The 21,416-nt window shown below is 45.7% G+C and overlaps 1 protein-coding gene across 2 annotated transcripts in view; it reads right to left on the reverse strand.

Annotated features, from left to right (window-relative positions):
• The window catches only part of DHX9 (DExH-box helicase 9), a 219,692-nt gene that overhangs the window by 172,390 nt on the left and 25,886 nt on the right, over positions 1 to 21,416 (reverse strand). The window contains exons 6-9 of one of the 2 annotated variants that reach the window (XM_085601733.1): positions 20,522 to 20,670; positions 12,671 to 12,717; positions 2,925 to 3,061; positions 2,643 to 2,732 (exon numbers count right to left, since the gene is read on the reverse strand). In XM_085601733.1, the coding sequence (XP_085457859.1) occupies positions 2,643 to 2,732; positions 2,925 to 3,061; positions 12,671 to 12,717; positions 20,522 to 20,670 (423 nt within the window). Of the gene's footprint in view, positions 1 to 2,642; positions 2,733 to 2,924; positions 3,062 to 12,670; positions 12,718 to 18,990; positions 19,082 to 20,521; positions 20,671 to 21,416 lie in introns of those variants that run through there. The other variant, XM_085601735.1, reaches the window with a different exon arrangement.

Genomic DNA, 21,416 nt, shown 5'->3' on the forward strand with positions numbered 1-21,416 from the left:
AGCAGGCCTGGCACAGGTAAGCAATAAATACTTTACAGTAGTACTGCAAGGGTTACGCAGTTTGGATTGCAATTGTATATGTACTTTGTTTTGATTACAGTACTGTTACTGAGAATGCAAGGCTTTGGAAATACAGTACATATACTTTGTTTAGGCCTTTTAGCAAAATGACCGGTAGATTACTTTGCAGATTACTTTTCTTACACAGTGCAGTATACCTGGATTGCGTTTTTATCCTTTAGTACTATTTTAAAAGGATTTCTTAGGTTTTCCAACTCCACACTTAGAAACTTTTCATAGAAAAACAGTCAATGTTATCCAATAGAGGAAAATAGTTCTCGATTAACAGGTAAGTACTTTGTTGTGGGAGTTGGTATACTGGGGTTAGACTCCGGAGTCCCCCATGGTCAAGGATGCATTCTTGTTACACCCTCAGCGGCACTAGGGTGGGTGGCTGCTGACGAGCAGGCCACTGGGTTGAGGGAGCAAAGCTCCTAGACTTAAGCTCAGGGCAAATGGGGTTCAAGCGAACTCAAAAGGTGTGTCCTCAGCGGCACTGGGGTGGCAGGGTGCAGAGTGCTGTTTTGGTGCCGGGCGCCCTGTATCTTTTAATAGTCTCTCCGGTTTGCAAACACTGCAGGCTTGGGGCGAAGGTCTTCTGGGTGCGACCACCACGGAGAGGTAAGTTGGGATGTTGGGGGTTTGTTAGGCACAGTCGATTGGGCCACCCTAGGCCTTGGGGCCTCAGGTGCAGAGGTGCCTTTTATGGTGGGATCTTCTTACCAGTCAGGGGGGGGGGGGGGGGGGGGGGGGGGGGGAAGGGGGACGGGGACACCTTAAGGCTTGAGTCTGCAGGCGTCGGCTGGAAGTAGGTCAGGGATCACCGGCTCTCGGGTCAGGATCGCCGGGGAGACCGCCACTTGGCATTGGGCCACTCGAACTCAGGCCGTGGGCATCGGGTGCAGACCCGCAGATCCTTGCGGAGCTGAAATCTGTTGATGAACATATCCAGTGTTCATGGGAGACAGTGTCTTTAGGATGGAAGGCAGGTGGGTCCTCCGGATTTCTCGAGGTTGTTGGCTGCAGGACACACCCTGATTTCGCTGGAGCAGGTTCGAGTTCGGGGATAGGCTGGTAGGGCCGGGGGTCAAGTAAGTGGGCGTCCTCTGGTTAGCTTCGGCATGGCTGTTCGGTCCTTTTCTTCTTCTGGTTTCTTATCTCAGGAAGCAAGGTTCAGGAGTGCCCCTCAATACTAGATTTAGGGGTGTTACAGGTAGGTAAAAAGGTTGGGACCAATAGCTCTTTTCCCTGGGGTGGGTATACCCCCTATTAGGCCACCCTTCAGTGGGAGGGGGCCATAAGCCTTTCCCTGGTTAGGTGCCCCTCCCCCCATTCAGCAAGATGGCAGGGACTGAGAGCAGCAAGTGGCCTGGGGAAGCTCACAAAGGCAGCAAGCCTTTGAACCTTGCCCTTCGTGGACCCTGTCCAACCTGGGGGAGGAGGCTTTGCTCCTCGTCCCAGGATGTACATTGTTTGATGGCAGCAATGCACTTACAATGTCTAAGAATGGACTTGGACACTGTAGGGGTACAGGGCTCATGCACCTGTACTCTCACCACTGGTATTGTGCACCCAGCTAGAGGGGTGACTGATCTATGCCAGGACAGTGGGTTGTAGGCATGGCACACAGGGATGTGTGCCATGTCGACTTCACTTTGTTCTGCACCAAAACACGCAGCCTGCAGAGGCAGTGTGTGAGTGTAATGGTACAGGGCCTTTAAGGGTGGCACAATGAGTGCTGCAGCCCTTAGAGGCCTTCCCTGGTCACAGTGCCCTGGGTACCTGTGGTACCCTTTACCAGGGGCTGACCTGTGGCCAGAGATGCCAATTGGGTTTTGTTTTCAATGCAGTTTTAGGGAAAGAACATAGGCCCTGGGTACCTGATTGGCAGGAGCCCAAGGCACAAAAACTGGGGGCAACCATGCAGAAAGAGGGAACATTCTCACACCCTGTACATTTACACTTACACGCTGCCTTTGCAGGCTGCGTGTTCTGGTGCAGAACAAAGTGAAAGAGTCGACATGGCACTTTAATAGGAGATGGTTTTCTTTTGGTTGAGTAAAATCCTGGTTCGTTCTTTTTGCCACTGTCAGTAGCATGGAGTAGATGGCCATGGCAAACGTTAACTGATCACCTTTCAGTTGCTTATTGCTGCATACACACGTTCATCACAGACTAGTCCTCAGAAGCAGAAATACATTATATACATTTGCTAGTATTTTGTCATCTTTCCTGAAATCATATTCGGGAATGTAGCTAGATCGGTTCAGTTGTTCTGCTGTCTGCAACCACTATTCTAGAATGAATTGTCTATTATTTTTCCACACACCTTCTTTTCCTTACACTATCCCGATTGTGGAGTGCTATATTTCAATGGACAATCTTTTTAACTCCAACTGATAAATTTATTTTTGGACAATAAAAACTAAGTTACAAAAAACAAAAGCAAATGTGTAGGAAAGCTACCAGAAAACTGCACACCAACCAGAAAAGAGGAGGTCTCTAAGTGGCTGAGAGACGAGGTGAGTCACATAGCACACAGCAGCAATGCATTGGGCAAGAAAACAGTTGCCATTACTCACTGGCGGCATCACTTCGACACCCAGCTCCTGCATCACCATCTGCAATTGCTTTTCCACATCTGCATTCAAGTTCACCATGTAAGGCTCAATCTGTGGAAAATGAACATTATAGTCAGTATGTAAAACAGAGGGCACCAAAGCTACAAGGCCAATATCAGGATCAATGCCATCCTGTTTTGATGGGACCATTAAAAGTCAACATTAGCCCCAAGTATCTAATGGTCACATATTTAGCCAGCACCAGCTTCTGCAAAAACTAACACCCCAAGCGATGGGACTCACCAGCTCTCCTTCTTTCTTCTTGGTCTGTCCAGAGAAGGCCTCTATCACATTCAGATGGTATAGCTGGCGAACAATAGAGAGAGCACAGGACTGAGCTGCCAGTTTCTTGTTGGACCCATGCTCACGAGCAGTAATTCCTAAGGCATACCAATAAATAGGTTACATGGAATATGGAAAATGTAACAAAGGTCACTCATACGCTTTCCTTTGCTATCTAAATGGTGCTTGAATCAAGGTAATAAAAAAATTGCTTAGGAGTAATTCTTCAATGTATAGTCCATGAGCCCAATTCACCATCATGTACTAAAGAGCAGTAACTGTTTTATCATTAATTTTATAGTAAGATTAGGGACTACACTCAGCATCTATTTACTGTCTCTGGCCTCACACTGAAGAAATTTACTAATTTCCAAAAGATAAATTAGCCCAGGCAAAAACTCATGGACTAGCAGTACACCAGGTACTGGTACATACAATTTAATTATGCTGTCGGACGTCACTTGCTACCATTTTCAGTGAACGGATTTGCAAACTGGATACGCTTGGAGATTGTTGCAACACATGCAAGAGTCAGGTCTGAAGCAAGAATATTGAATACAAAATCTTATTCTAACCAGATTTCTTTGCCAATTCAAAATTATGCTTAGAGAAAGTACATTATGTAACCCAGGTGTAGATAGCGGTCTCTGTATATACTATACCAAAGTAAGGTATTGTGTGCACAGAGTCCAGTGGATCCCTAGAGGTATGGCAGAGGCTAAAGTAGATAATACCATACTCTTTTGTGGTTGAGCATTCAGGCTTATCAGAGGGTAGTGTTAGGCATTTGTTGTACACACTCTGAATCCAGACCAATCATTTGTGTGAAAAGATGTTATTTTGTTCGCTTATTTCTAGAATCAAGAATTAATTAGTAGTAGGCAAGTTAAACAAATGAGTAAATACTGGTTTTGTAGGAACATATAGATTACTTTTGCAGTTGGGAAAACAATTTGTAAACTCTTCAAAAGCACTTGAGATTACAGTTAGATAACTTTTAGATTAATGCGTGATTACTTTTCAAATTTAGCATGAAACACTCCTAACAGTTTGAGCAACACAGGACATTGATAAATAGGTTAACTCTGGTGAAGGCACAAAGTTACTTTTTGTTGCAGTACAAGACAGTTCAAGGATAGGCTTCGGGCGCTTAGAAGGTCAATGGAGTTTGTCCACAGCTGGTCAGAATCACTGGGGTGTTAGCCGCTCCAAGGCCATGGGCGTCTGGTGCAGAGTGGTTAGGACCTGCCCATCCTGGGCCCTGGCCTGGATTGGACAAATCCAGTGTTCATGAGGGATTAGAGTTCTTTGGGAAGGCAGGGCGGTCTCCGTGATTCTCTGAGGCTGCTGGCTGCATGACACGCCAGGATCAGCTTGCAGGGGACCGGAACAGGAGGCAGGCCAGTAGGGCTGTGGGCCAAAGCAGTTGTCGTCCTGTTGAGCAGCACGGCTCTTCAAGCCTTCTTGTCATGTCGAATCTGAAGAGGCAGGGTTCGGGGGTGCCCCTAAATATTAGATTTAGGGCAGTTACACGCATGTGCAGGTTGGGACCAATGGGTCCCGTCCCTGGATTCTAGTGGGAGAGGGGCATAAGCCTCTTCCTGATTGGAGGGGTCCCCTCATCTACAAGATGGCGGGGACCGATATGTGGGCTTCACTTTGCCTCTCCCACCTGAGGGGTGGGGTTGGCAAGGGTGGGCACCCCTCACTTCAAAGCTAGGCTAAGACATATGCAAATACACACAATGATAAATGAGAACTCAAGGAAGAGATCTAAACCAATTTATAAAAATAGCAAGCATCTTTATACATGTTTAGGCATCAGAGAAACATTGAATATTGAAGGCAGGCAGTCTTCCTAGGTTTTTGGAGTCAACAGCTGCAGGACGAATCGACTTCGGAAAAGTCTGACGAGGGATGCAGACAGGCCGCCAGGGTTGGCAACAGTTCAGCTGCTTCTTCTCTCTTCGTCTGCTTTTGCAGTTCTTCGATGTCCTCTCTCTTCTTAGGTCGTCAGGATCTGCTTCTCTGGGGCCCGGGACTCCCCTAATTACTGAATTTAGGGGACACTAAGCCCCCTATATGACCACTACCAGTGGAAAGTGAGCATAATTCTGTCCCAGAATTCCTAAGTATGCCATCAAAAAAATAGCCACTTCTGAAAAATCGTTTCCACCTCACAGTAGCCCACCTTTGGGGTGGCACTAGGCTGAGGTGGCACGCATACCCGACTAGCTAATTTTCACGACATGTCCAGGTGCCAAGGGGGTCCTGAACATGGGGGTCAGATTTGCATTTCAAAGGCAGAAGCCTGCTAATCAGGTACCCAGGGCCTATGTTCTTTCCCTAAAACTGCATTGAAGACCAAACCCACTGCACTATGACCAGGGAAGGCCTCTAAGGGCTGCAGAACTCAGTGTGCCACCCTTAGGGGCCCTGTACTTTTACACTCACACACTGCCTTTGCAGGCGGCGTGTTTTTGTGCAGAACAAAGTGAAGAGTCGACATGGCACACATCCCTGTGCACCATGCCTGCAACCCATTGCCCTGGCATAGATCAGCCACCCCTCTAACTGAGTGCACTATACCAGTGGTGGGGGTACAGATGCATGAGCCCTGTACCCCTACAGTGTCCAAGTCCATTCTTAGACATTGTAAGAGCACTGCTGCCATTTGGAGTATATGGGGTTGAGAGTTTGTCACTACGAACTCCACAGTACCCAAATGGCTTTACTGAAAACTGAGAAGCTTGGTATCAAACTTCTCAGCACATTAAGCCCACACTGATGCCAGTGTGGGATTTAATGAAAAGTACACACAGAGGGCATCTTAGAGATGCCCCCTGAAAAATGACCTAACACTAGTGTCCAGGCTGAGTTGCTGCTCCCCAGCTGCAATCACCAGACATGTTTCTGGACCCCTGGGCCGAGAGCCTGCCACTCTCGGGGCCTGAAACAATGCACATCCTTTGACGAGGTGCCCAGCCTCCTCCCCCAGGATGGGCAGGTTCCACGAAGGGGAAGCTTCAAAGGATTGCTGCCTTTGTGTGCTTTGCCAGGCCTTTTGCTGCTCCCAGCAACTGGTCCCCACTGGTTCTGACCCCCACTTTGGGCGGGAGAAACGGTGGGAAAAACAAGTGAGGAAGGGAGGTGAGCACACCTTTGCCGAGCCCACCTTTGCCGTGCCCACCCCTCAGGTGGGGGAGGCGAGGTGAAGCACAACTCTCAGTCCCTGCCATCTTGCAGATGGGGGGACCCTGCCAACCAGAGAGGCCTTGCCACCTCAGACAAGCAATAACCAAGAAGAAAAGAAGGACCGAACAGCCATGCTCAAGTTAGGAGGAGGGGGCCTACTGACTTGGCCCCAGCCCTACCGGCCTGTCTCCACCTCGAGCCTGCAGAAGCAAAACTCCGGTGTGTCCTGCAGCCAGCAACCTCAAGAACCACAAGGACCTGCCCTGCCTTCCAAGGAAAAGACTGTCAATTTGTCTCCCGTGAACACCGGATTTGTTCACCAGACAGACTCCAGCTTCGGCAAAATCTGCGAGTCTGCACCAGACACCCCCGGCCCGGATCTTCACAACAGGTAAGTTAGTTTCTAAATATAAATACTTTTCACTTTGTAAAATTAACACTTAAATACTTTTCCACGGAAAACAATGTAGCGGTTAAACAAGTAAGGAACTTACAATCCCAGTCTTCGGAATCAAAAGTCAGCAAGGGCCAAGGGTCAGGCGAGTACCAAAACTGCACCACCAGCAGCACAGGGGTGGCCGGGTGTCCTCTCCTTAGGTAATCAGGATCTGCTTTACTGGTACCAGGGACGCCTCTGATTACTTAATTTAGGGGAGTGTAGGGCAGTAGCAAATGGGCCAATGACCCTTGGGGTCAGTACGTCTCCTATATAACCATTTCCTTTGGGAAGTTGGCATAACCATGTCCCAGAATTCTTAAGTATGCCATCAAAAAGAGCACTACTTCTGTAAAATCGTGTCCACCTCACAGTAGCCCACTTTAGGTGTGGTACTAGCCTGCAGGTGACAGGCCTATACGACTATCTAAATTTCCCACCTGTCCAGGAGCCAAGGGGGCTTTGGACAGGGGGAGGGGTGGCTCCTTATCACATGAAGGGAGCCAGATTTGCATTTCAAAAGTGGCAGCCCTTTGAGGCTTGCTGCCCAAGAAATGCTAGTCAGCAGGTCATCCTGTGGGAGGGAATATTACATCCTCTTCCTAGACAGGCTTTTGTTCTGGGTCTCCAGAGAGCAGAGGCTCCCACCGAGGAGGTCAGAACAGTATCTTGGGGGCAGGCTGGCAGAAACCAGTGAACAAGTACAACAGAGGCTGGTAGGTTTTCAGAGGGCACCTCTAAGGTGACCTCTGGGTGCATTTATTGGTAAACTCCACACTGACATCAGTGTGGGTTTATGAAAACGAGATGTTCGATACCAAACATCCCTATTTTCAGTAAAGCCATCATGTAGCTGGAGAACTTGTTTTCACTAGTATCCAGAACATGTTCTAAAATGACTTCCCTGTTGTGAGAAAGTGGCTCTGTATATACTGTTACCAAATAGGTACAGGGTGTACAGAGTCCACAGAGGTTTGGCAGAGGTTAAAGTTAGATATAACCGTACTCTCTAAAGTGGTAGCTTGGTCGAGCAGTAAGGCAGTATCAGAGGACAGTGTAAAGCATTTGCTGCACACAGTCAGCAAATGGTCTCACACACTCAAGAACTGAACTCTAGGCCAATGGTTTATATATAAAAAAAATATATGCTTGTTTTATTATAGAACCAACAATAGTTATTAAAATATACTTTCTCAGAATGAGATGCTTTATATAAATACTTTTTCAATATGCAATTGGCTTTTGTAGAAAGTTACAAGTGGTTGCAATAGGCAACACAATTTTAAACACAATAATGCATTGGGTTCAATGGAAGTTTCAAGTTATGTACAATAGATTACTTTTAGGATTACTTTTGTGATTCCAGGACTGGGACAGTACTTAGAAACAAGTGATAAAAGTCGACTTAATTAGGGTTATAATTTTTAGACAATATTTTGCTATTTTAAAAGTGGACAGAAAATATATTTCATAGAAAACAGTCAATGATTCCCTATGGAAGAAAACTCAAGTTGCAGGTATAGTAGGTTACTGGCAAGTACAGCTGTAAGTATTTTTCAGAGTCAGTGCTGGGCACCAAGATCCAGCACTGGGAGCTCACCTAATAGCAGGTGTGTATTTTCGGTTTTCGTTACTCGGCTGATTTTTGGTGAATATTCAAAGTTTTGAAAAGTCCACACAAGAAATTTCAGGAAAAAACAGTCAATGTTACCCTATGGAGAAAATTGAGTTATCGGCTTTAAGGTAAGTACTCGACTGGCAGAGTTAAGGTTCCGGCCATAGACTCGGGGGGGGGGGGGGGGGGGGGGGGTCTCCCAGGGTCTGGTAGGTACAGTTGTTACACCCTCAGCGGCACAGGGGCAGCCGGATGCAGAGTGAGTTCGGCCCAATGTTATCCTATGGGGGGGGGGGGGGGGGGGGGGCTTGGTTGGTGGCTGCTGACTAGCAGGCGACGCGGCTGTGGGAGCTGGGCTCCTGGTCACTTGCTCAGGGCAAGTGGGGAAGTAGATAGGTGTAGAGGTTGCACTGCCAAGGCCGGGTGCAGGGTGCTTTTGAGCCTTCGGGCGCTCAATTGATTTCAATGGGAAAGCTCCGGTTTAGAAAAAGACTTTAAGCTCGGGGACGAAGATTCTTCAGGTGCCACCACCACTTCGAAAGGTAAGTTGGGTAGTTGGAGGATAGGTAGGTACCCCGGAGTTGGGCACAGGGGGCCGCGGGGCACCGGGTGCCTTTTGGTGTCGGGACATCTTACCCTGTTGATCGCAGTTGGGGGGGGCACCTGGTTCTGAGGCGTCGTCAGGAGCGTCGAGGAAGTCCTTGGGTGCCGGACTCGGGGTCACATTCGCCGTGGGGTCGTCATCGTGGTCTTTGTTCACTCTGGCACAGGCCAGGCTTGGCTGGTGCAGAGTGTGAAGGGTTCGCGGTTCCGGGCTGATGCCAGGGATTAGAAGCAGATTTTGAGTAGAGCCTCTACACATGGGAGTCCCAGGGGCTTAGAGTCAAGAGGTAGCCAGGTCCTCTGGGGTTTGTGAGGTTGCTGGCCACAAGAGATGCCGGGTTGGAGCAGGAGCAGGTTCGAGGGTAGACAGGCTGGTAGGGCTTGGGCCAAAGCATTTTGTGTTTTCCTCTTCTTAGCAGCTGCAGGGCTTCTTTCTTCTTGCTCTTCTTTGTATTTCGGAATCTGGGGAAGGAAGGTTCAGGGTGCCCCTAAATACTAGATTTAGGGGCGTTACAGGTAGGCGAAGGGCAGGGACCAATGGGTCCCTGTCCTGGGGTGGGTACACCCCCTATCCTGCCTCTCTCCTGTGGGAGAGGGGCAGTAGCCTAGTCTTGATTGGGCAGGGCTCCTCATCTTCAAGATGGCGAGGGCCCGGAGATGTGCTTCACCTCGCCTCACCCACCTGAGGGGTGGGGTTGGCAGGCTGGCACATCCCCCGTCCTTATTTGGGGTTTCTGGCCAAGCTTCTCGCCAGAGTGGGGGGTTGCAGAGGCCTGGGGAAGCTCACAGAGGCGGCATGCCTTTGAAGCTTTCCCCTGCCCATCCTGGGGGAGGAGATCTAGCACCTCGCCCAGGATGTGCATTGTTGCAGGTCCAGGAGAGCAGGGGCTTCCCTATCCAGGGGTCCAGCAACATGTCTGCTGTGTGGAAGCCTAGGCAGCCTCAGAACAGACGTGGATTGTAGGTTAGGTTTCAGGGGGCATCTCTAAGATGCCCTCTGGGGTGCTTGGTACATTAAATCCCACACTGGCATCAGTGCCGTTTAATGTGCTGAGAAGTTTGATACCAAACTTCAGTCTTCAGTGTTGCCATTATGGTGCTGGGGAGTTCGTGTTTGACGAGCTCTCAGCACCATGTACTCTTAAATGGCAGCACTGCACTTACAGTGCCAAGGAACGGCCCTGGGTACTGTAGGGGCACAGGGCTCCTGCGCCCACACCACTGGCATAGGGCACCCAGCTAGAGGGGTGGCTGATGTATGCCACGGCAGTGTAGGTGGTGGGCATGGCACACAGGGATGTGTGCCATGTTGACTCTTTGTTTTGTCCTGTACCCAGACACTCAGCCTGCAAGGGCAGTGTGTGTGTTAGGGTACAGGGCCTCTAAGGGTGGCACAATGAGTGCTGCAGCCTTTAGAGGCCTGCCCTGGTCACAAGGCCCTGGGTACCTAGGATACCATTTACCAGGGGCTGACATGTGGCCAGGGTTTGCAAATTTGGGTTTTAGGGAAGGAACATAGGCCCTGGGCACCTGATTGGCAGGAGTCCAGGGCACACCGAGTCAAAGTACATTCAGCAATTCAGCAAAAAGTGGGGGGCATACCATGCAAGAAAGATGGCACTCTCTCACACATGTGCACTGGCAGTAATAAGACAGAGCATGAATGCTCAGAGGTATGCCCTCACATGTAATATTCAGCAACTAGCCTAAGGGCTGTTAGGCCGGCTGTATGGGTGACATACAAATATGACATGCAGTGTTAGGGACATGGCACACTGGAATGTGTGACAGGTCATGTTTTCACTTTTGTCTGCACCAAGAACAGCATCCTGCAATGGCAGTCTTGCATGTGCTTGGTGAGGGGTCCCTCAGTGTGGCACAATTCGTGCGGCAGTTCTTAGTTCTCTTTAGTACATCAGGTTCTAGGTCCCAGGGTACCATTTACTAGGGACTTACAGACTGTGCTTAAGGTTTTGCCAATCCAATTGGGAGAATCAATTGTACAATTTTGGGAAAGAGCCCTGGCAACTTGGTTAACATGCACTCAGTGCAATTTTAGTCGAAATCCCATCATTTACCAGGGAAAAAGTGGGGGTGACCATGTCAAAAAGGGGCACTTTCCTACTGCAAGAACGCAAAATGTTTGAAGGAAAAATGGGTATTGAATGACTCAATACAATCATTTTTTTCAGCCAAGTGTGCTTTCCCAGCATTTCAAACTCAAAAAGGAAAAATCTCTGTAGGTTTACTCCTCCCACATTTGGGACTCTCAGATTTCGGTTGCTAGAACATCTCTGCAATAACCTCAATTGTCTCCAAAAATACATGAACTTTTTGTGCCATTAGTCAGGATAATCTCTAAATCGTCACAAGTAGAATTTTAAGTACACTAGGTCACTATTATACACCAGAGAAGACTGAGTCAAGCCTTACACCCAAGACATACATACCTGAAAGCCAAAATTGCCTTAAAACACGTCTCATGATTTACAGAGTGCTACAATGCTATAAAGTGCTGGATGTCAGATCTACTACCTGTATACAAATCTCCGTTTGAAAGGAGAAAACAGAAGGCCTCCCAATTTTTGCCTGAGAATGCCCAATTACTTTTGGGGGATATAAATATTTTACTTAAAACAATCACAACCTGTAAGTAAATGGATTCCTATATGCCCAGATTTTGACATACGTTTTCAAGTACTTGGGGAAACCTTTAAAAAGGGTCTCCTTCCTTTCAAAGGAGGACTGAGAAACCGCCTGGCACTTCTTGGAGCTCCAGAACGACTAGCATAGGGTTATATGCACTAGAGGACAAGAACATTATTTACTGCATAATACAAAGATAAAAAAAATTAAAACAAAACACACACAAACAAGAACAAAGCTGTAGGCCTTAGTTGGCCTTGTTACTACTATCCTTCAGTCCACTGGTTCTCTGAAAGTAATCTTGGGAGTCAACTTGGCTATGGCTTAGCCTATGTAGAGGTTCAACCAAGCATGGTCACTAGTATCTGCAGTAAAAGTTTCAATATTTCAAACAAAATAAAGTTGTACGTAAAGGCAAGAAGTATACTTGTTAATATTTACCAGCCTGTGCCTTCCGCTCAAAAGGTCACCTTTTACATAGTGGTCCTGCTTTTCGACTTCAAAGGATTTGTCACAAATTTCCCAACCTGGGAAATACCTTACATAACAACTTAGCTAATGCCCTAATATTGTTCTCATTATCAGAAACATAGAGCTCAAAACTCTGTTGGATCAAAGTGAACTCTGCATATTATCACAAGCTGGTAAAATGCATAAAGGTTTTAATTTTCTTTTTGGCACCATTTCTACTACAGGACTGCATTTCAGAGATGCGCGTGGACAATTAGAAACTTTTTCATACCTACACTGCAGAGTTCAATAAGGTTATTTTGACTAAGGTCTCAAAAATGAGATTTTGAGAAGAAATGTTCAATCACTGATACAACATCAGAATGCAATAGTGGACTGGTCCCTAAGAGTTCCACCAGCAGACGCTGTAAAAAAATGCAAGTTAACCAATAAGTTATGGCTTAGGATAGCAGTGAAATCAAAAGTAACATTCAGCATTCTAAAGATTATACTACCCGTTAAATACCACAAATCCTTAGGATAGAAATAAAAAAGCTGTTTTCTGCCCTTGACAAATTATGCAATTGTTCTTACAGGCCTAAAAACAGAATGAGCTCGACTAGATGTCCCATGCAGTAAGGGCAGGTAACCATTTGATTATTTACTACCCTAAGAACGTAGCAGAGCTTACTCCTGTTCAACGGACAAAGCTGTTTACAGGAGCACAAAAGAAAGCAAATAAAAAAATTGAGAAAACCTTACTTCGTCCCAACTGCTTCACGTAAAGGGCCATTTCAGCAATAAAACTCCTGCAGACAGAAAGATACTGTTAGTTTATCCATAGAAGCTGTTTGTGCACACACAACCACAACCCTCTTCATGGGTACTTACAGGAGTAGTCCACAACAGACACTCAGTTTCATGAGCTCGTGCAACTCTAAACAGTATGTTGAACTCCAATATAAATGCACTTCAGCCTTCCAGTACATCAATGCATTCCCAGTTCACAATCGTTGGCCTTTCCAACTGTATCACCCTCAATGCCTCTGTGTTGGTGCGTTTTCTAAGGGACAACAATGGGCCAAGAGCTATTTCTAAAGTGCGGGCATCAAGCTGGTGTGCTTCAAAGACTTGCGTCAATAACTGGTCACCACTGAAAATGTAATAAACCCATTTACATTTCTAAGTTGTGTACAGGGATGCATTCCCCATTTCCACTACCATAGCCATTTCCTATCCACTGTCCCATGTGCAGCCAGGCCAGAATTAGACTCAAAAGGGCAGTTACTTTGTTAAAAAAAGATTTTTTAATGTAGACAGCTTCTAGAGCATCAGCTTGTTCAGTCACCTGCTAAAGCGAGTCGCTAATAAAACACTAACATCCATCTACACAAGGAACTAAACGGAAAGTTGATTTACCCATGGGAGGGATTGAAAAAAAGAGGATCCAGCAGAGTGATAAGAATGAGGTTTTACAACTGAGAGTGATGGACAGATAGGAATAGGAGGAAGAGGTTGCGTACACATCCAGAGGTCCACAAAGATACCAGAAGATCCGATTCCAGTCCCACAGTTATGACACAGGGGGAGATCATGCACAACTGCAGAAGCATCAGTGTTGCAAATGAATGTCTGAGTAGACAGCGTGGCAACAAAATTAATCACTAAAAGCCAAAATCTGAAACCATTCAGCAGCTGCAGGATTTTCAGGTTGTCACTACCTGTAGGATTTCACTTCCGATACAATGGAGGATCTGTAAATTTAAAATTCTGCAAGAGCTTCCAGTTTAAGGGTGCAGGAGTCACCCTGTCACAAGGGAGAAAACAGTCTAGATGTTCTGGGGGTATTCTTTGCCACGAAGGTAAGCATCCAGTGGTAAGAGTTCCCACCACAGGTTTTGGCAATGAGCTGAAGGGCAAAGGCACAATCATGGTCTATCTACAGTCACCAGACAAAGAGTAACTCAAGAGGACTCTGGCATGATAGAAGAGGCTGACCACGAGGGCAGCGCCATATAGACTTCCCACGAGCTCTGGTTTTGAACTCCGCTCTGGAATCTAAACCTCACATGCACAAATTGAAGTCATGCACTAGTACTGAAGTAAGATGAATAAAGGAGGTTCACAATGGAGTCAAAAAATAGTAAATTAATGCAATGCAGCTAGGAATAAGAGGACAATCATGAGTTAGTAGAACCTGATGCTGTCCTGGTTGAATGAAACTACTAAAAACTAACATTTAGTTAAAAAACCTTCGCTGCAAATGGTTCCATGAAGAACAATTAGGGCAGGGGAAAAAGACCACACAGAAAAAAAGCTTGAAATAAGAAGTTTACTAGAACAGGAGAAAATTATTATTTGGGAGAAGTTCAAAGCCTACCTCAATACACCATGTTTGTATATGTGCAGCAAGGATGAAACTGGATCCAGCTGCAACTAGCTGGCAGATTATATGAGGTGTTGAGACAAGCAGGTAATCACGGTGTACAAATGCCCATTTGCTCATCAGTGTGCCTGGAAACAAGTGTGTGGACACCTGGTCGGTCACCTTTATACATGACAGACTGGTATAGGACGGTGTTCTTAGCAAACAACTGCTTTGACTATTAAATGGGGAGGATTGTTTGGCATACAAGGGCAGCAAATGCCAAATGACAGTGGTTCATGGTGTAATGTTTCTATGTGTAGCAATAGGACCCTGCAACCCGGTGTACTGTTAGGAATAGGATGGAGGTAGACAGGAACCGGAGAGGGAGGAGCTTTATTTGCTGCTTATGAGAAAAGGAAGAGGCGCGTGCTCCATAGAGCTTCTGCTCAAGAGATACAAGAAATGGGAATCAAGAATGTTATTACATCAGTACACAGTGTCCGTCGCTTATTTTACAAGGACAGGACAACTGGCGACGAGGGTGGTCGACGTTCATTACCTCACCTTGTTTGCCATGCGGCTGTCTGCAGTGAGTGCCTGCTATGCGCCGTTACAGCGCTATCAGCTCTCTGCATTCCACCTGCGTCATTCTGCCTCTTCATTGCACCAGCTTGTCACAATCAAGCTTACGATCACATGCCACATAGAGATCTAAACACTCATTGTCTTGTGAGTCATCTCTCAGTCAGATTACTCAAGATAGTGACGAACGTGCCTGGTGGCCGATCCAGACAGACTAAAGAAATACCAGAGACTACATATTCAAATGGGAAATCATCCGGCAAAGTTTGTTCTAGACAGTGGAGAGTCTCAACTATATATGCGTTACTGAATACAACAAAATGAACCCAAAACCCAAGCTGTAAAAGGCTGTTGTGCGAGTGTACTACTGGATGTCCAAAGGACCACTACCATGCCTAGGACAATTTCACACGTCCCTGACAGTGCAAGCTCAAATCCATGGGCCTGAAGCAGCAGACTGTCTTCTCAATTTGCCCACTGCAGAACTCCTGAAACTTGAGGAGATACTGTATAGATGGATGATGAACCAGATATAATAAGCACATTTTCCAAGTTGTAAACCAGGCTAGAAAAATTGGCTCACTTTAAAGTCCAGCTACACATCAACGAACCGGTGGTACCTGTGGCTCAACGTCACCAGAAAGTGTCATTCCACCATCAAAAAGCTGTGGATGATGAGCTATAGTACTTACTGAGGGCTGACGTCATTGAGAGATTGACCGGCCCAACCCCCCCTGGGTGTCCCCAGTGGTGGTAGTACTCAAACAGGAATCAGACAGCAAAGTGCACCCCTGGGTTGACTTGAGGGCACCAAACACGGCTATCGAATGAGAGAGGCTCCTGTGACCTCACATCAATGATATGATATGATATGATTACTTAGCTGAATGGGGCTTAAACAAAGGTTACCATCAGCTCGAGCTCCATGAGAAGTCTCGTTACATCACCACATGCTCAACTCATCAAGGCCACTTTTGATACAAACACCACAATTTTAGCATTTAATCAGTCGCAGAAATATTTCAAGAAGCGGCGAGGCGATTTATTCATCACATTCCCCCAACTCCTTCAGCTACAGCGACGATATCCTGGTGTTCAGTGACACCATCAAGGAACACGACCAAGCTCTAGATCAGGTGTGTCACACCCTCTTGGAAGCTAATCGGACTCAATAGCAATAAATGTGAGTTTCCCAAATACATGTTAAAATTCTCTGGTCACATCTTCTCCAGCGAAGGGAGGAGGCCTGACCCTGAAAAAGTCACTGCACTGACTAACACTCCGTCCACAAGACGTCCGTGATTTAAGGTCTTTCCTGGGAATATCCAGCTATTGTGCCCTATACATAAAGGATTACACCACCATTAGCTATCCTGTATGAGAATTCACAAAGCAAAGTCAACCTTTTCAATGGTCTGCACGCTGTGAGCAAGCACTCACTAGCTGTAAGGCCTACCATCTACCTAGCATACTTTAATCCTTGCAGGAAGGACAAAATCACTGTAAATGACAGTACGGTGGGACCGAGCTATTTTAGTCCAATATGACAAGCAAGGTGACCAAAGACATCATAGTGTACGCCAGCCGTAGTCTGAGACACAGAGAGAGCATACTCAGTCAAAAAAAGAAAGCCTGACAGCAGTCTGGGCCTGTGAGCATTTCCACATCTTTCTCTATGGGAAGCATTTTACCCTTATAACGGATCACCAGGCCCTCACAGCCATATTTGGAAACCCGAGAAAAGATGCCACCTAGGATTGAGGGCTGGGGCATTCGCCTCCAAGAACACATGTACGCCATTGTCCACAAGCCAGGAAAGGCAGAAAACCAGCTTACTTTGTGTCAAGACATCGTAGGACATCAAAAAGAGACACTCAGTGGCTGATGAAGACATTCATTTCGTCATTGATCAAGCAAGGCCACTTTATTTTTTTGTATTTTATGGAGTTTTATATAGCGCAAACTTGACCCGAAGGTATCTGGTTTCCCTCTCTAGCATACCAGTCCTGAATGAGGCCTTTGCAACTTGGAGCATCCCCAAAGTAGTTAAAACCGACAATGCCCTCCATTTAATGGACAAGGACTTTGCTGAATTCACCAGTCACCTCAACTTCAAACGCCAGAAAATCACTCCCATGTGGCCTCAAACCAATGGTGTGGTAGAGAAGTTTATGGCCACACTAAAGAAAACCATACAACAGGCAGAACTAACCAGGCGAGATGTTCAGATGGCTCTTAATGAAGTACTACAAGCATATCAGACAACGCCTCATATCACCGCTGGAAAATCTCCAGCCACTCGGATGTTGGGTAAGAGTGCGTACGAGAATCCCCACCATGGACACTGAAATACACACACGTCCTCAGCAGTGTGATCATGTAGCACTGGCAGAAGTAAACAGGACCAAGAAAGCAAAGATGAAAGAATATACAGTTGCTCATCCGAAAACAAAGGCCATCTAACATTCAGAATGGAGGGTGGGTGCTAGTCTGACAAGAACAAAAGACAAAGAAAGATAGCCGGAACTATGGCCACCCACTGCCAGTTATCAGCCACAAATACACCATGGTGACTGAAGAGTAAAGTTAAAAAAAAAAAAAACAAACAAACAAAAAAAAACACACGCGAAATGTATCATTTCAAAAGGTAGGATGCAGCAGCCAAGGCCCCGTTGCAAGAGTCGAAACATGATGCTAAGGAATTGAGCCAAGAAGTGTGTAGCAGTGATAGAGGTGATGTCTTCAGATCTGAGTAAGCTTACGGAACCAGGCCCATTACTCCGAGCACAGCGAACCACTCGGCTCATTGAAGAATTGTAAGCGGTATTGTTCACTTAACATATTGCAGGGGGAGGTGGGGGTGGGAGAGATGTAATGTTTGCACGTGTACTACAATTGGCAGAGCGCTTGGATACTGCCACTTGGAACAAGGTTAGGAATAGGAAGGCGGTAGAGAGAAACCGGAAAGGGAGGAGAATTATTAGTTGCTTAGGGGAAGAGGAGTGTGCTGCATAGAGTTCCGACTTGAGAGATGCAAGAAATGGGAAGAAACTTATTAGATCAGTACAAAGTGTCAGCTGCTTATTTTACAAGGACAGGACACATGAGTAAGTCACTGCAGAGGCTTAGCTGTGGGGAGGGTACCGGAGCACTTTAGTTTCTCAGGATGAAACCCCCTCCCTCCGCCCTGTCCTCATACTGCCCAACTTATTGACTACTTTAAGGTGAAAAACTGAATTAAGCCTAGATTGCCCTCCCAATAAGTGCCACAGTTGGAGGTAGACTGACGTCCTGCAAAACGGTGCATTTCACACAAAATAATGCTGCAGGATCAACTAGAAGTAACAGCCTTGAGGGTGGACAATGGAGAATATAAAGTACAAATTCAAAGATCACAGCACAACTTCCTTAAGGCAAACTGTCGCAAGATTCTTACTCATCCTCCCTCATTGGTAAGCCCATGATTAAGGATCCCGGTTTTATGGATTTTTTTCAGATAAATACAGTTTAAATGCTGATAAATACGGAAAATTCTGCTTCTTTTAAGTGACTCTCCATGCTGTCTTTCATGAATTATAAGCCAGCAGCTGCGCAGATGGACAGCATGGGAAATTAAAAAACAGGATGAATTAAAAGCATGTCAACATACTTTTATATCATAATGCTAATATTTACCAGTGGATATACTGTTATGTAATATTTGGCTGCTTAAATAGCTAAAACACAACAGACATCAAAGTATGAGTGCGCATCTATCAGTTAACTAGATATGGAAATGTAGTTTTACAACATCATTTATACGGAAAACAGAAAATAAATACAGAGCCCTAGTCAGGATTCATTTAAAGCCAGCTTCACACCGACATTAAGCAAGAAATATGGTAAGGAGAGTTGCCTTGGGCAAGGACTGAAAGCAAGCTAAAAATGAAAGCAAGCTAAAAATGGGGAAGCTGTGCAAGAAACTAAACAATAAGGCAAGGAGAACAACACACAAACACCAAACACAACAGGTTAATTTAATGATCACGGAAGCATTTTCCAAAAGGAGCCTACAGTTACCCAAGAAAAGGCGCTTCATGGACTGTGGAATAAAAACAAATGTGAACATTAATTTTGTGTCTGCACCACTGACCTTATGGCACAGTGCTCCCCTGCTCCTTGGTGCAAACGATGGGGTCAGTATGTTTCTCAGCCAGCCTTAATTTCGCCAATCAATGCACTACCTGGCAAGGGAGAGTGACACCAGAAATCAGAGAGTTCAGCCATGGGATTGCTTAGTCCTGCCTAAGCGCAATCACATGTGTGAATGAAGGCAGATTTCTGATGTCACCACCGGATTCCCCTTAACAAACCCCCAATTTTTTTTCTACGTAGCTCAGAAGTTCATCTTTTGCAATCTATTGGCACTTCAGATCCACCATGTACACTGCCCTGCAGTAAGAGCGCAGAAAGCACACATGGTGTTTGTACAGGCTCCCCCATGGAACTTAAATATGTTGGGGCTCATCCAATCATCTGGGGATTCATGTGCAGTAGAGGCTCAATACTCCTTTGGGATTCACATTTTATGTCCAGCAACACCATCCTATCCATTGTAAGGTGTGTACCAATACGAAGCACAGACCCTTTCCCTCACCAAACACATCTGCCTTGGGATTTATTTGTCTGCATGAAGATAAAATATCAGCAACATCAAACTGCTGCGAGGAATAATTAGTCTATGTGCCGTTGACGGCTACACTCTGGGATTCCTATATAGTACAGCTCATTAAACCACTAATTTGCCAGCGTTTGACCTTTAAAGATTTACATGCTTAATATATTCTTTATCGCCAGACGAGGAAGCATGTGGATCTAAGAAGGGTAATAACTATGGAAAACTGAGTTACAAGGAACTTTTTTGAAGAGTTTTATACTACCCTATATTCAGTTACTTTCACTCAGCATATATCTGAAATCAGTGCGAGCCTTCAGAGGAGTAGTAAGCTCTAGTCCTTGGAATGCTCTTAACAGTAACAAGCGGGCTGAGAAACATACTGTCACCTTCACTGCCAAGAGTCCTACATTTTACATGCTGGCCTGAAAGCAATAAGTCTTCAGTATCAGTAACCAGTAGGGATAAATACAACTTGCTGGGTAAAGCCAGAATAGATAAAGTGCAGTGGGATCAGCCCCAAAAGGTGCAGTACGCTTGCTAAACTGTGAATAGCATGTTTACGCTGTAAATGGAGGTAAATATTCACTTCCTGATTTTCAATAAACTTGTATTGTCAGGACTACTATCCATCACCACTTAACCAGTATTGTCAACATGCCAGCCCTCTGGTCTACTAGGACGCCAGTATTCACTAGCCCCACCTTGAACTTGTGTTGGCATGACCGTACCACAGTTTCCGCATAAAAGACTCAATAAGTTACCAGACTTGCCCGCTTTTAATAGGACTATTAGACTGCAAAGCAGAACGTCACATTAAGGTTTTCAGGCGGACACTTTGAAGAGCAGTACCAGGCATCACTGCTTTCCATCCAACAAACTCTATATGACAAACACGGACCCATTAACTGTTCACCAAGCCCCAAAAATATGAGGCCCAGGAAAAATAGACTTCTTCCAGGTAAACCACTGCAGTCAATGAAGGATGAAATAGGCGACTCTAGCAAACCTGTTGTGGTCAGGGCCAACTTGATTATATTTATATTCGGCTTGGGTCTTCTCCTTCTGGAAGAACTGATTCAGACGAGCCTTGGCGTTATCAAGAGTCCAGTTGCCATGGAGACCAGCATTCAAATCTACCTCTTCTGACTCCAGCGTCTGAAAGTGAAAGTGTACATTTTGTTTTAAAGAAACAGTTTCTGCTTTGCTGACATATTAAGGACTAGAATCTGCACCATAACAGAATCTGAAGACTTTTACTGGCTGAACTTTAAACCGGCCAGACAAGAACTTAACTATATTGTACATGTAGCCACAATTATACCATATCATGGAGGCTTGGGGTATAAAATCATGCTGGCACTAAGGTCAATAACCTAACTTGCTCATAGGACAGAAACTGATATTTGGTTGAATAGGTCTGCATATCGTTTCCCTACATTTAGATTGGTGTAATCCAATGAGGAAATCAGGACTCCGCTGTTCTTAAGATATGGTTCTTAAGATATGGTTCTTAACAATCAACATTTAAACCCCAAACCAAATTCCTACTATCTAAAGGATTTTATTGGACAATAGGGTGTATAATCAAGAACCATGGGAGAGTAACACTCACGCAACATAGGATACCATTAGTTTAGATGAAAGACATTGTAGGGGGCTTAAGGCCTACACGGGTGTAGTTAGAGCACTTAATGCAGGTCATCATCACATTTGGTGCAGAGGCCTAGGTTGAGTGGTTCAGCATGTACACAATGGCTAGAGTAAAGATAAGAGAAATTTATTTTAATGTACATGTAATGCTCAATAGGAGGGGGGGGTGTCGACTTTGACCAAAGACATGGGCTGCATTCAGAAAGGAGAAATGGAATGCTGCAAGATATCGGGGGGGGGGGGGGGAAATG

This window comes from Triturus cristatus, chromosome 4_2 (assembly GCF_964204655.1).
Source record: "Triturus cristatus chromosome 4_2, aTriCri1.1, whole genome shotgun sequence".
Classification (NCBI taxonomy): domain Eukaryota; kingdom Metazoa; phylum Chordata; class Amphibia; order Caudata; family Salamandridae; genus Triturus; species Triturus cristatus.